General features: G+C 39.2%; 2 protein-coding genes across 2 annotated transcripts; one reads left to right on the forward strand and one right to left on the reverse strand.

Moving 5' to 3' along the window:
* The first annotated feature begins 18 nt into the window (after nt 1-18).
* Nucleotides 19-3,913, forward strand: LOC130710792 (uncharacterized). Its single transcript, XM_057560156.1, has 5 exons — nt 19-460; nt 687-2,092; nt 2,183-2,493; nt 2,576-3,437; nt 3,543-3,913. The coding sequence occupies exons 2-4, from the start codon at nt 801-803 to the stop codon at nt 3,367-3,369; spliced, it is 2,397 nt and encodes a 798-aa protein (XP_057416139.1). The 5' UTR covers nt 19-460; nt 687-800; the 3' UTR covers nt 3,370-3,437; nt 3,543-3,913.
* A 2,909-nt stretch (nt 3,914-6,822) lies between these two features.
* On the reverse strand, nt 6,823-12,433 carry LOC130711799 (uncharacterized). Its single transcript, XM_057561543.1, has 12 exons — nt 11,945-12,433; nt 11,144-11,327; nt 10,923-10,991; nt 10,725-10,823; nt 10,525-10,604; nt 9,640-10,429; nt 8,632-9,326; nt 7,840-7,924; nt 7,702-7,753; nt 7,542-7,591; nt 7,315-7,362; nt 6,823-7,214 (listed from the first exon to the last, which is right to left on the reverse strand). Exons 1-12 carry the CDS (start codon nt 12,166-12,168, stop codon nt 7,038-7,040), a joined length of 2,553 nt encoding a protein of 850 aa, XP_057417526.1. The 5' UTR covers nt 12,169-12,433; the 3' UTR covers nt 6,823-7,037.
* Between the last annotated feature and the right edge of the window lie 2,002 nt (nt 12,434-14,435).

Below are 14,435 nucleotides of genomic sequence, written 5' to 3' on the forward strand. Positions count from 1 at the left end.
TTGGCACCCCACCCTTTAGGCTACGCGCCCCAGCATTTTTTTTTTATTCCAAAACTACCCATCGGTAAATGATTTGCCGATGTCAAAATACCAATCGGTAAATGATTTACCGTTATTGTTCCTCAGTATGAACACCTTCATCCCATTACCCAGAACACGAAGAACAATATCGGTTAATAATTAACCGATTCTAATATTGTATCGGTATATCATTTACCGATTTGTAATCTGTAAGTTTGATCACCTTTTCACCATTACTCCTCCCTCCACCAACCCCTCCACCATTACTCCTCCCTCCAACAACCCCCCACCAGCCCCCCATAACTCGCCCAAACTACCTTATTCTCCATTACTCCACTCCTCCCTCACATTTCACCTTCCCACCACCACCACCATCTCCACATTTCCACCACCACCACCACCAACACCACCACCACCAAGGGAAAGCTTTTAACTTCTGGTAAGTGTTGTTAGCTTTGGTACTTTATTTATAGTTAGTTTAAGTAGTTAGTTGTTAGTTTAAGTAGTTAGTTTAGTTAGTTAAGTTGGTAATTTAGGCTGCTGAATCGTGAACTGAATCGGTAAATGAGTTACCGTTATAGTACCGGAATTTGATTTACCGTTATGGGGTCGGAATTTGATTTACCGTTATATGGTCGGTTATTGATTTACCGTTTTTGTTCCAGGGATGACAGAGTCATTTTTCTTTGGTGAATCACAATTGATACATGCTGCTGGATTGGAAAATGATAATCCAGAGGAGCAACCATCACTAGCTGAACCTCCGATTATATCTATAGATGTCTCTCATTTGTATCATACTGATCAGGTACTCATTGCACAAATTTTTGCATGCTTTGTTTGCTTTGTTTATGCCTTGTTTTATGCCTTATGCCTTGTTTATCCTGAAACAGCGTTTCCCTTTGAAAGATGATCTTATGAAATGGGTTCGCGACATTTCTATGGCAAATAATTTTGTTTTGGTGACAACAAAGTCTGATAGTGGTGCGAAGGGAAGAAAAGAATATGTCATTCTGGGGTGTGAGAAGCATGGTGCGTATATTCCCTACAGAGAACCGGATCTTGTTGAAGGAACGTCAACACAAAAGACAGGTTGTCCTTTTAGGCTAAAAGGACGACGTACGAAAGATGATAAAGGTTGGTGGTTGAAGGTGATGGACGGTAGACACATCCATCTCGCAGCTGAGTCACTAGTTGGCCACAATTACGCTGGTAGACTGAATAGTGAGGCGAAGGAGGACGTGATAAATCAGGCTAAGACTTGGGTTCCACCTAGAAAGATGTTGGCGTCCTTGAAGGAAAAAGATCCTTCAAACTTGACTACCATCCAACAAATTTATGGTGTTTGCAAGCGGTTCAGACAATCCGTTCGTGGGTCACTGACAGAGATACAATACTTGTTGAAGAAGTTGGACGGTGAGAAGTATGTTCACTTCGAACGAAATGAACCCGGATCGGAAGTGATTAGAGATATATTTTGGGCTCATCCGAATGCCGTCAAACTTTTCAACACATTCCCATATGTAGTGATCATGGATTGCACATACAAGACCAGCAAATACAAACTACCCTTGCTCGAGATTGTTGGCCTGACCTCCACGGATAAAACATACTCAATAGCATTCTGTTACATTGGCAGTGAGACCACAGAGGACTACATTTGGGCATTGGAGTGTATGAAGTCTCTGATTTCCGACCAATCCAGGTTGCCTAGAGTGATTGTGACGGACAGAGATCTTGCTTTATTGAGTGCTGCTTCACAAAGCCTTCCCACCACCACCCATTTACTATGCTTGTGGCACATCAACAAGTGTGTTTTGGCAAAGTGCAAAGAGTATGTTGGCACGGATGATTTTGCTCAAGAGGTTATGGACAAGTGGGCCGAATTGGTAGATGCTCCAACAGTTCCAGAATTTGAAGCTCATTGGATTGAATTGTTTAACATGTGCAAGCATAAACACAAGTTGAAATTTGCCACTTATTGTTCTACTACATGGTTGGTCCACAAGCAGAAATTTGCCAAGGCATGGACAAATCATGTGATGCATTTTGGAACAACAACAAGTAACAGGTACAAAAATTATGTTATGACTTGTTATATGTATTTCATTTCATAGATTATTACAGTATTAATTCTTACATGTGCGTTGTTGGTTTGCAGGGCTGAAGGTGCACATGCCAGCTTGAAGTTGATGTTGCGGAACAGTAAGGGTGACCTGGCCACATCATGGGATGCGTCGCATAGTTTGACCACCAATCGCCACACTGAGATAGTAGCATCGTTTGAGCGCAGTATGAATAAAATTGATCACCTTTTCAAGACCCCTTTCTACACAAATATTAGGGGATTTGTGTCAATCAAATGCCTGAAACTCATTGATGCTGAACTGACAAGAATGCGAGCCTCCGGTGGCAGATGCGATTGCTTATTGAGAGAGACTCATGGACTACCTTGCGGTTGTCAACTTGCAGGTTACCGGTCAACCACTCTCCTCTCAACTACTTCCAATTATTTATATTTGTGATTCAATGTAACATGTCTGTGAACTTGCAGATTATGAGAGGATTCCGTACGAGGCCATTCATCCATTCTGGAAGAGCCTAAGTTGGGAGCATGTACCTGTTGTAGATACTGGCAGCTCAGATATTTGCGGACTAAACCATGGAGAGATGCACCCAGAAGTTGAGGCACTGACACGTTATTTCCATTCTTTGGATACTGGAGGGCAGAGTATGGTAAGGAGGAAGCTTCAAGCGATATATTGTCCTGAAAGGAGTACACTATGTACTCCTGAGCTTCGGATAAAGTCCAACCGCACTCCTAAGTTGAAGGAGAGCAAACAACCCAAGGGTCGAGCAATAGGATCCTTGACTCGTGATCCTTCAGCGTTTGAACTTACTGACAAGAAGATTAAAGAGGAAAAGAAGTCTTCACAACCAGCAAAGAGGAAGAAGCGTGTGAAGAAGTCTGATACAAGCCATTTCATGTGTAACTTTCCAGCCTTTCTCCATCCATATATTGGCACAATTACAGATGTTGAGGATGATGGTAACTGTGGCTATAGATCCATTGCTGCATTAATGGGGCATTCCGCCGGTCAGGACGGTTGGCCTTGGGTTAGGGCTACATTGATACAAGAACTTGAGACCAATGTGTTAATGTATAATAGGATGTGGGCACAGATGTTGTTAATGCCTTACATAATCGTCTCACTCTTCCTATTGGTGACCCGGCCACCCCTGACAAATGGTTTCAACTGCCAGAGATGGGATACCTTGTTGCCACAAAGTACCAATTGGTTCTCGTATCCTTATCCTCTATGGGTTGTAACACATACTTTCCACTGATAGGAGCCGGCCCACGAGATGAGCATTCTGTTATAGCTATTGGACATGTGATAAATCACTGGGTACAGGTATATTTTGACCAAATACACTAATATTTTAGTTGCCTACTAGCTTGTCGATTAATTTTTGTATGTGGAAGTTATCTAATTTTATGGTTATTCTCTAAAATGCAGCTCCAATTAACTGCTGGACATCCTATGCCGACTATTGCTCCCCAGTGGGATTGGCACGCTGATCTTGCCTCCAAATACTGGAGGAACCTATATCGTCCACGTTTAGACATGTATGATGCACAATTCCATGCTTGGCTTGGTGCTTTTAGTGGTCATGCGGACTATGTGGACATCACCACAGATTGAATGTTCTTGTATTGTGTAATATTAATTTGTAAACTCTCTGTAATTTGGTAGAATGTGGCCCTTATCACAGGTTGTTGTTAATGATGAAAACCTAGACATCATCGTAGATTGGCAGGTTCATGCGTGTACTTTTGGTAATGTTAATTTGATGTACTTTTGGTAATGTTAATTTGATGTACTCTTGTCATTTTCATTTTCATACCTTCCCCCCAACAGTGGGCCTCTGAATCGCCATCACAGGGGAGGTTCCATACCTTCCCCCCAACAGTGGCCACCCTCAATGTCCGACGGTCCACGTACCGCGGGTCTGTGCGAAGAAGTGCCTGCCACGTCCAAGGAGCCTTGTGGTCAGGATAATGCGCAAGAAGCGACAGATCCTCAGGCCCCCCGGGAAACGGTGCCACCCTCTGGATGAGGTCGTCATCCGCGCCGCCCTCTGCCACCACATCTGGCACAACATCAGCAGCATCAATCTCCTCCTGGAGAATAAGAGGCTCCTCCTCCTCACCACTGGCCTCAGAAGCAGTCTCAGAAGCAGACTCCTCGCCATTGGGCTCCGAAGAAGACTGCTCGCCAGATGTCTCCTCAAGAGGTAACTCAACCATCGGAGAGACCGGAGTAGGATGAGGCTGAGGCTCAGCCGGAGTACCTGACGGAGCTGTAGTAGATGGACCACCTGACGGAGGTGTAGCAGACGGACACGGAGACGGAGCCCCGGCCGGAGTAGCAGACGGAGACGGAGACGGGGCCGAAGCCTCAACCGCCTGACTAGCTGCTCGATGGTCGCCGCGCCGCGTAGAAGCATGCAAGCGCTCGTGGCGATCCTCTGCATCATCGACTGTAGAAGATCGAGACCTCTTCCTCCCGCCCTTCATTCTCCTATGAAAAGCAAACAAATTTAACATCAAATTACAACTTGAACAACTTTAACAGTTACAACTTGTACAAACATCTCTCATATAGCAACAAACATCTCTCATATAGAAACAAACATCTCTCATATAGCATCAACACCCTTTCTAATTTGTCAATCTAGATAACTAAAATGCAACATTAAGGAAGTTCCCTAGTTCTAATAAGCCGATACCATCAACACCCTTTCCCAGTGTCATGACACTAAAATATTTGAAAATTTGTACAAAATATTCAGCCCAATAGATGGAGGAAAACTAAAAAAAACTGGCTTAAAAAAACTGCCTTAAACTGCCTTAAACTGGTTTAGAATCGGGAAATGTTTTCCCATTACAGAATCGGAAAAACATTTTCCATTACAGAATCGGAAAATGTTTTTCCGATTTTACAGTAACCCAGAAACCAGAACTGGAAACGACCCACTCGTGCCTATGACCGTTTCATGCCATTTCAGTCAATAAAACCTACCTCTAATCAATAATCAACTACCCTAGTGTTCAACATTCACCTAATAATCCATCAACTACCTCTAATCATCAATCAATGTGAGAGAATCAATAAAAATGGAACTTACCTTTTGAATGTAATGGAATGGGAGTTCCGGAGCTTTGAGGAAGCTTTGATGATGATGGGACCGAACGCAAGTTTGGGAGAGATTTGAAGAGGGAGTGATTTGGGGAGGGAAATGGGTTTTGAAAATTATGTTTCAAAACCTATCTGATGCTGTTATATCAATACGAATCGGTAAATGATAAACCGATACGTATCGGAAAATCATTTACCGATATTAATCCTGAGGGTTTCCGGTAATTTCCCCACTTTAAGTGGGGCGGGAAGCCTAAGGGCTGGGGTGTTAAACCCAATTCCCAGGCTTTCGCGGCGGAAAAACAACCAACTCTCTTTCTGTTACTGTTGTCCTCGGAGGTGTTTTTGTCTTCTTTCAAAGCATATTCAACTATATATTTTATGAAACAATTAATTACATTTTTTTTTCACAATTGGAATAAGCATAATTAATTACATTTAATGCAAAAACAAGTTATGGTAAATAGAACTGATTTTTGAACCATGAAATAGATTTGACTGATGCACCAAAATATCATTTTACTGGTTAAAATTGATTTTAACAAAAAAAATAGAATGTTTTATGTAAAATTCATTGTTATTTTCTAAACATGCTCGAAGTCGCTTACGTTGGTGGTAACTAATAAGTACATGCAATGTTATGAAAACTAGATCGGTTACTTACTGGTCAAAGGCATTGGTTTAAGGTTTCATAATCAAATTGTGGTTGATTCGGTAGAAGTTAAATAATATTTTAATATCACTTAATGTATTTACAACAGGTTTTAAGCAATTAATACTAATTAAATTTCAAATTTTATAATGTCAAAGGAAATAACAAAGGGTTAAAACTTATTTTAATTTTAAAAAAAAGTAAGAAAAGAATAAAACTAAAAATTGGCCACTTCAACCCGGCTTCCAACAACGCTTCTTGATTGATTTTTACAGGTTTTGAACTGGTTCAATCAGTTATAGACTGAGTATGGCCGAGCTATTCATGAACCTATGGTTTTTTCAACTAATTGAACTAGTCACCAAATCGGCTTGTTTGATTTTCATATCGTCGTTCACATGAGCGGAAACATTCGTTCGTTTCATGATAACTAGGTCACGCTTATAAGAGAGCCCTCATGGCCAAATCAACACTAACAATTATAATTACACGTAATCTTAGAAGGTCCCTAAAATTGTATCTCCACTGTCAGTGGACAGTGGTTGGTTTGAAAAAACATTAAAATAAGAATAAGGGGCATCTACTATGTGTACATGGGGCTGAAATCCCCATTTGATATCCCCTTCTTTGTCTTGCCAATTAAATTGTGTCATAACATTTAAAAATCATTCATTCAAACTTATAATTGTCATATTCATGTCTACATTTACATTGCAAAATTTAATTGGTTAGACAAGAAAGCCGACACCAAATAGGGATAGAGGGTATTCATCCGTGTACATGAGGCCTTACTCATATACTATATGCATTTTGATAATCATTCTACAACTGATTCTAAAGTCATAATCAATTATTGGGGAAGCTTCTGTTAGTAGCTTTTCGATTTCAGAATTGATAATAGAAAGCAAAAGCGGATCCAAATATGCTATAATACTAGATGAGACGGCAGAGAAAAATGGTATGTAACTATGTATTGTATAGTACACTCATATGCTGTCCATAAAATAACATATGCAGCTTCATAATTCTCAATTTTTTATTCTGTACAATTAAGGCCTTAACCAACGTTCATCTCTGGACAAAAAGAAAGAAATTTTATCCTTTCACAAAGCATTTTTCAGCTATGGTATGCGATGAACTTGATATTTAACCTGTTAAATTCAAACAAGCTGTACTACAGCAATGACCCTCAGGACCCCATTTTGGAGAAGATCAGCAAGCTCATCAAATAGCAGAGCACTTTGCCAACCCCATCCTTTAGGAGCTTTAGGCAGAAGAGTACCCGTTTGTTTGAAACTTCCAAAAACCATTATTTCCCTCTTGGATGGGCACGTCAACTGAATGTGCAAAGCAGAACAAAAACCAGTTATTAACCAAAATGATAGAGTATCATTAAAAATCAAAATTATTGAAGCTCTAATTGATTACTGATATTACCTGAAAGCGTGCGGTCACCTTTTCACGTGAGTCAACATACATATGTACCTGATAATAAATTTTAAAGATAAACCATGAAGTAATGTCTAACATCTAATTGAAGATTTATAATTAAGGTTTGACAACCAGCTAGCTAAGTACAAATGTCATGCCATAAAATCAGTTATTTATAATCCAAAACTATCTTATGCCTGGATTATTTAAACATGAAAAACAGTCATGCTGACCTTTCTATGTATATCAGATATCTCTGCCTTTCGACGGTGAAGAAACAACCCTGCCAAAGTATTAAGAATAAGCTCCCAAACAAATATAAGGTTTTCTTTATTTACTATTAATATTGATTCACATTCCAAAGGTGAGAATTTTAATGTATTAAAACATTACCAAGGGTACGCGGTCTCTGGCGGTCATCATCATTGGAAGCTTGTACACTGACCTGAAGACATAAACAAATAAATTAGTCATACAAGGACATATGGAATTATCTTAGAAGAATATAATGATTAATTTATGTCCTTGTACCTTCCATAAAGAACCAGCATAAAAAACTTCTGGAGAATGCTTCACCTGGCCATCACCAAGCCTATGCACATCCTCAAAACAAACACTGCAAAACCAGTAGAAATTTAAAGAATATTTAAATAACTCGATGAAGCTAAGCACTCACGAATTTGGGAGCCTTGAGTATAAAGAAACACAAACAGAAGCAGTAGGAGAAAGAACAAAATATAAGTCATTTGATAAAACTGACACATAAATACAATAAATAATAACAGAAATTGCAAGACAGCCCCCCTAAAATCCCACTCCGATTGTATATTGATCATAAAGTATCAGATGCAGAAATTCAATTTATAAGAAACATCTATAAAAAATACAGAAGAATCCAAGAGAGGGGAGTGTGTGTTATAACTTCTCATCGTCAAAGCAGATGATTCAGCCCCAAGAAGAGGGGAAAAGAGTCAAAAGGGTAAAACGAAACACAACTAAAAGGGAACAAGAGGGAGAAATGTAAAGGAACGTGGTCCACAAACAATATGAGGGTATTAATATTTGATGTATATGTGACAAAAGTCCTACTAAATAGCATCAACAACCAGTTTGCAATGAAAATCTCAGCTGAAAGCCATTCCAAGGAAAAGAGTACGAATACTAGCTTAGTAACTGAGGAGGACTACCAGATATACTTAACCCACCACAAGCTTGTGGCATGGTTCAATGTGAGCTGGGGCACAAAACCAGCCCATATGACAACTACCAATACATATCCTATTTACACCGACAATTGTCAATAGTTGCAAGAGGTAAACTTACCCAAAGCGAAAAGGAGGAAAATGGCTTAAAGGTGTTTTCAAATCCAATGATATAGAAGAATTGTTGGCATTCTCCCATTCTAAACCAATGTTATGTTCTGGTGTCTCTAGCATCTGCATTGCAATGCCACTAGTGCTTACACCTCCAGCAGTAGTCCCAGACATATTGCTTTGCAAGCCCATTTCATAACCCCTTTGTGTGAGCTCTGTATGTACATTTGTTCCAGTATTCCCTCCCTGGCTTAGCCCAACCAAAGCTGTCAACCCATCTCCAGACAGGTCTCCATTGAGGTCAGGACGGATCTCTGAATCATCATTGGCTGCAGATTGAGGCTGGCTTCTATTGCCAACACCAAACGGTACACGAGAAAAGACAAATCTTGTAGGAGCTGAAGCAGATGCAGGAACAAATGTAGTTCCACGGCCAAGGCCTGCAAGACCGTCAATAGCGCCTCTAACATGTACTCGTACATGTCTAGAAGGGGCATTTCTTTCGCCTGTAGAAGCTTCGGCGACATATATATTTCCTACATTCCCAGGCATATTGTTCTGATTATGTTCTTGCATGTAAGATCCGGATGTAGTAGATCCATGTGAAAATGCAAACTGCTTCATGCAAGTGCAAGCACTATTCAAAAGGGAGCAAACTTTGCATGTATCAGCCGCAATTTCTTGTACCCTCTGACTAAGAAGCATCTAAAAAGCCACAACAGTTAAAACAAAACAAAAATAATGTCAATAACATTTAACATCCGATAATTTCCAAGAATAGTAATTTCTCCACCAAGTTTAATGACCTATATATCAAATGATTGATCTGCGTAGATTGAAATAATAACGTATCCAAATACTTTCAGGATTAGAAGCTTCTTGCGCAGGAAACCAACAGTTTAGACAGACTTAGTTTGTAATAGAGGCATAACGAAAACTGTAACTAGAAATTCATAAGCATTTTTTAAGATGATAAATGCTAAACTAATTACAATAGTCAAATAAACTTCATACCAACCTGCAGCCACAGACCATCATTTACAGCTTTGCAAGGGAACCCTAACTCTTCAAGATGCTTTCTGACATTTAGAAGTGCATCAAAAGACATATTGCAATATAAAAGGGAATCTCCTTCGAATGTACTAAGAAATACATTGTATTCATTTCCATGATCTCTATAGTCTCCTCTGGGATAAGCTTTAAGCTGTCCTCTGCCAACAATATTGTATCTTCCCCAATCACTAGATGTGACCCCATTACAAGAACTCGATGCAAAGCAATGTCTTGACTGATCTCTAACTGACCAATTACTATTATCCAAATGGCAGCAAGGTCCTTCCCCAGATGGCCCTTCAATACCCACTCCAGTGGTTCCCAAACCAGTTGCTTCAGTACCAAGAGGCACCTCAACATAACATGATGTTCTCATCCCATCTGTATCAGACAAAGAATTACCCAACGTAGGCCCTTCAATGTCACAAGGATACCCCGGATTCAGGTTTGATGAACTGACATATGAAGCTTGTTGAACCTGTTGATTGGAATCAGAAACCCTATTGTTGAAGTCTGCAATCTCAACTAGAAGATTAGAAGGGCTAGGGTCCTTTATATCACTTTCAAGACTCATTTTCCCCATGTCAGTTTCCAGTCTCTTACTAGTGCCGGTGTCAGTTACACTTTTTCCCTTGGAGTTGTCAGAATCAGAATGAATACCAGTTTCAGACTCAGAACCAGAGATTCCATGTGCAGGATGTTCGACCTTGCAGTTAGCACTTTTTGCCAGGAATGCGTGCAAAGCCAATTGAAACCTTTTTACAAAGCATTAGACAAAGTGTTAAACAGTTTAGGAAACTCAATCTGTTGTTAACCACAAAGGTCAAGTAAAGGCTCAAGATCCACTTACCGCTTCTCTTCATTGGGTATCCATAGATCATTAGAGCTCAGTAATGCATGTAATGTTTGAGATGAAAGTTTAGGAAGAACCTGCAACAAGCAAATGTCGTTTTATCCCACTTAATCCGTGTATTCGTAAGAAACATAATAAGGAACTAGAACTACCAAAACCACACTAGATGTAAGCATGCACTTTTATTTTCTCATTACCATTTTCAATTCCATGCAACCACTTTGACAAAGGAAGCCCCAACAAGCAGTTCTAACACGCTCCCCATGAATACCATAATCTTGGTTCTCCGCAAACACCTAACTTACAATCATACACCACCAATAACTAAATAAAAAAAATGTAAGGTATTATTTTAATTTAACAAGTGAGGCTATACAAGCATCTGATCCTTAAACCTGATAAGCCAAGAAATTAGAAGTCCACAGCTCAGATATGATAAAATCTGTACATATTGCACATAAATCCTGCACAGAATATTGGAAAGAATTTCAAAATCAATTTAACCAGAACTAATAGAATAAAATATATAAATGGTTAAAAGGTCTAACATCAACATGACTTCAGTATTCAATGTCATGGTAACTATGGACTTCAACTCATCATGTAAACATCATACCTGAAGGTCAAGAAAAGAAGCAGCAGCAAGAACACGAAATGCATTATTATCATTAAGTTTAGGGTGGTGCCCATATAGATATGCCAAAGCCATTGCAATTGCCTCATCATTAACGTTCTTATCATCCACATGCAGAGTCAGAACAGGAGCACTGGCTTCTTTCCAAGGTCCATGAAGCATATTCCTGACACACGCATCATATAAAAAGAAGCAATGTAAGACCAACAAAAAACAAAAACTTCACTATAGGTCATTAATTCACCATACAGTTTGCACATTCATAATTCATCCAATAATGTTTACAAGACTACAACATAAAGATATACGCTCAAGAAAACAATGCAAAAAGTTTAGGTATCCAATGAATATAGTCATAAGACAGAGCATGGTAAATATTGCAAAATTAGTATACTTGTTTAGAATTTCACACATGGAAAAATAGTTCGCATTGCCAGTAATTTAACAGGGCAAAAACTAAAGAACTAATAGACCGACCTATAGCCTTCTTTTCCAATCCAATTTACACAACCATTTCAAGGTACTAAAGCTGTAATACCAGGTGCTAGGAATGAAATAGTATCCAAACTCTCTTAGTAACCATAGTTACTCTTCTATCAATTCCTCTCAAGCTTAAAATCTCCTTACAGATACCAATCATTGAAAGGCACAACCACATGCAACAGTGACAAAAATTGATGGATTTTACCAAATTCTCACAAAAATAAAATCAATTCTGACACTAAAATAGAGAGATAGTGAATGATTAGAAGTGGAAATGATGGGTAATTGTGATTGGGGTACCTGAAATACGAACTGCGGGAGAGGATGAGACGATGGAGGTGATAAGAGGAGCCCATTGCATTGACGACGATATCGGAGAAAGAACCGGAATTGAAACCTTCAATTTGGACATGCTCGCAGAGGGAAGCGAGGTTGCAATCGAGAGCGCCCAACTCGGTGGTGTTGTCGGAGTGTTTGGGATGTTCGAATGGTGGATGGTCGTTCGGGAACTGAGGGTCCTCCATCACCGCCAGGATGAATGAATGAATGAATGCAGAAGAGAAGAGAAGAGAAGAGAAGAGATCAAACACAGAGAGACAGTGTCATTCTCATTGTGTTTAATTGTGTGTCAATGACAATCAACGACAAGAAGATCGAGCAGTGATATTCGCAGATATCAATTCGCAGGTCCCATGATAATTCATTCGTGGCTGCTCAGACCTCAGAGAGAGAAACGCCGCGTTTTAACATCATGGCCTTGTTTTTGGGATGCTGACCATTCTGTTCCATAACAAGTGTTCAGTTTATGAGATTTAATGAACGATATGATTAAAATAAAATAAAAATAGATATGAAAAGAAAGTGTAACCACTAATCATAACGTGGTGTAGCGTTATGGTTTAATTATAAAGTCAGGGTTTGATCACTTCGATCATCATCAATGAGAATAAAGCGCATATTATGATGAATTATTTACCGCTTACTATAAGCGTGTACTATAAATTTATCCACTATAAATGTGAAAATAGAGATAACAAAACAAATAAACTCCACCTAATACACTTTCACCTCGTCTTAAGCCGGGTTGAGATACCCAACTCACATCGTTGGGCGGGTTGACCCACTAAAATAATAATAATAATAATAATGAAACATAAGTACATTTTATTAAAAAAAATAAAGCCAAGCCCATCAAAGCCCACCCCAAAATACTATATAGTAAAAAAATACATTGTCTTATGAAAGAAAAAAAATTACAATCTTTTAAAAAAAGAAGGGATTACGCATTGGTCTACCATGCTTCACCATGCTATTGTGTGTTGGTGAATTCGATCACCTACCCCACACACCACTTAATGTCTTAAAAGTTGGTCGACCTGTTGGATTAAACTTACTTTGCCACCTCTACATATAAGTAGCTTTATTATTCATTGATCTTTAGTCTTTTCAGCTTTGATATAATGAATTCTAAAGCACACAATTAGTTGAATAGATGCATAAAATAATCTCTTTTAGGACAAAGATGGGGGCTTGGGTGTTCGAGAGATGAACATGGCGAATACTGCTCTTTTAGGAAAAGTTGTTTGGCATATGCTCCATAACCGTAAAAAACCCTGGGTTTAAGTGCTAAGGCATAAATATTTGAAGGGAAACACATTGTTTCAGGTGCAACATCGACAATCAGATTCACCAGTTTGGAAGGGCATTCTTCACGCGCGTGATCAGCTTCGGGATGGTTTCGCATTTCGGGTAGGCAATGGATCCACATCAGTTTGGTATGAAGATTGGTGTGGTTTATGGAAAATTGCTCAATTGGTACCATATGTGCATATTTATGACATGAGATTGCACTTCAGGACTTAATTGGTGGTTGGGAAAACCAAATGTTGCATACTCAATTACCTGATGAGGTTTGATACCTTTGATCACTAAGTGTGTGGATTTGGGGGAGTATCTCGACGGGTTGTTACTCAACGAAGGAGGTGTATAAGTGGTTGCATTCGCATGGTGGTGAGGGGAGTCGGCATGAAATTGGTATTGGGTTTGGAAATCGTTGGTTCCAAAAAAGGCTCGCTACTTTATCTAGGTTATTCTTCAGGACTCCTTACAGATCAATAGTTACATGTTCGCATGTAAGATTTCTTCTGCCAGTGCCTACGCATGTTGCTCATCAAACACATAAAGTATATGTCATTATCTTGGATCGGATCCGTTTACTATGGACCACTTTTTTGTGGTCCATGGTTACACCACCTACTTTTTACCTCCTACTATAGGTTCAGCAGGTAACTTTGTATTTTTCCAAAAATAAAATAATTAATATAATATATATAATTAGTTATATAATTATTGACCTCTTAATATGATTTGAACTAATTGATCAGGTAATTCATCATCAACAACCTTCACCTCTTTCCTTTTGTTCCTCATCTTCAACTCCAGACCACCATCACCCAGAACCCACCCACCACCAGCACCACCACCGGCGAACGGCGACGAGGTCGCCGGAGAATAACAACTTCAGTAATCAAATCCCACAGATTGAGAGAAAAAGAGAATCAGATATGAAGAAACAAAAAATTCAGATCCAGAAAAATCCATCCAAATCTCACAAAAAACCCATGTTTCTTCATCCAAATCCATCCAAGTTTCAGATCGAAACTCAGGTTCTCTCATCATAGCATATTTATCTGGCTTGCTTCTCCCTTCATCTTCACCAAGTAAAAGCTTGAAGCTTTTTAACCATCCACCATCAAAAACCCAGAAGATAAAAAATAAGAAGGAAGAGGAA

The sequence above is a fragment of the Lotus japonicus genome, chromosome 4 (genome assembly GCF_012489685.1).
Source record: "Lotus japonicus ecotype B-129 chromosome 4, LjGifu_v1.2".
Lineage (NCBI taxonomy): Eukaryota > Viridiplantae > Streptophyta > Magnoliopsida > Fabales > Fabaceae > Lotus > Lotus japonicus.

Excerpts from the sequence above, each read along its gene's own strand:
- LOC130711799 (XM_057561543.1), bottom strand. The coding sequence starts at position 12,168 with ATGGAGGACCCTCAGTTCCCGAACGACCATCCACCATTCGAACATCCC. Across the intron at positions 7,592-7,701 it reads CCAGAGACCGCGTACCCTTG|GGTTGTTTCTTCACCGTCGA; the intron begins GTAATGTTTTAA and ends ATACTTTGGCAG. Across the intron at positions 7,363-7,541 it reads TATCTGATATACATAGAAAG|GTACATATGTATGTTGACTC; the intron begins GTCAGCATGACT and ends ATTTATTATCAG.
- LOC130710792 (XM_057560156.1), top strand. The coding sequence starts at position 801 with ATGTCTCTCATTTGTATCATACTGATCAGGTACTCATTGCACAAATTT. Across the intron at positions 2,093-2,182 it reads GGAACAACAACAAGTAACAG|GGCTGAAGGTGCACATGCCA; the intron begins GTACAAAAATTA and ends GTTGGTTTGCAG. Across the intron at positions 2,494-2,575 it reads TTGCGGTTGTCAACTTGCAG|ATTATGAGAGGATTCCGTAC; the intron begins GTTACCGGTCAA and ends GTGAACTTGCAG.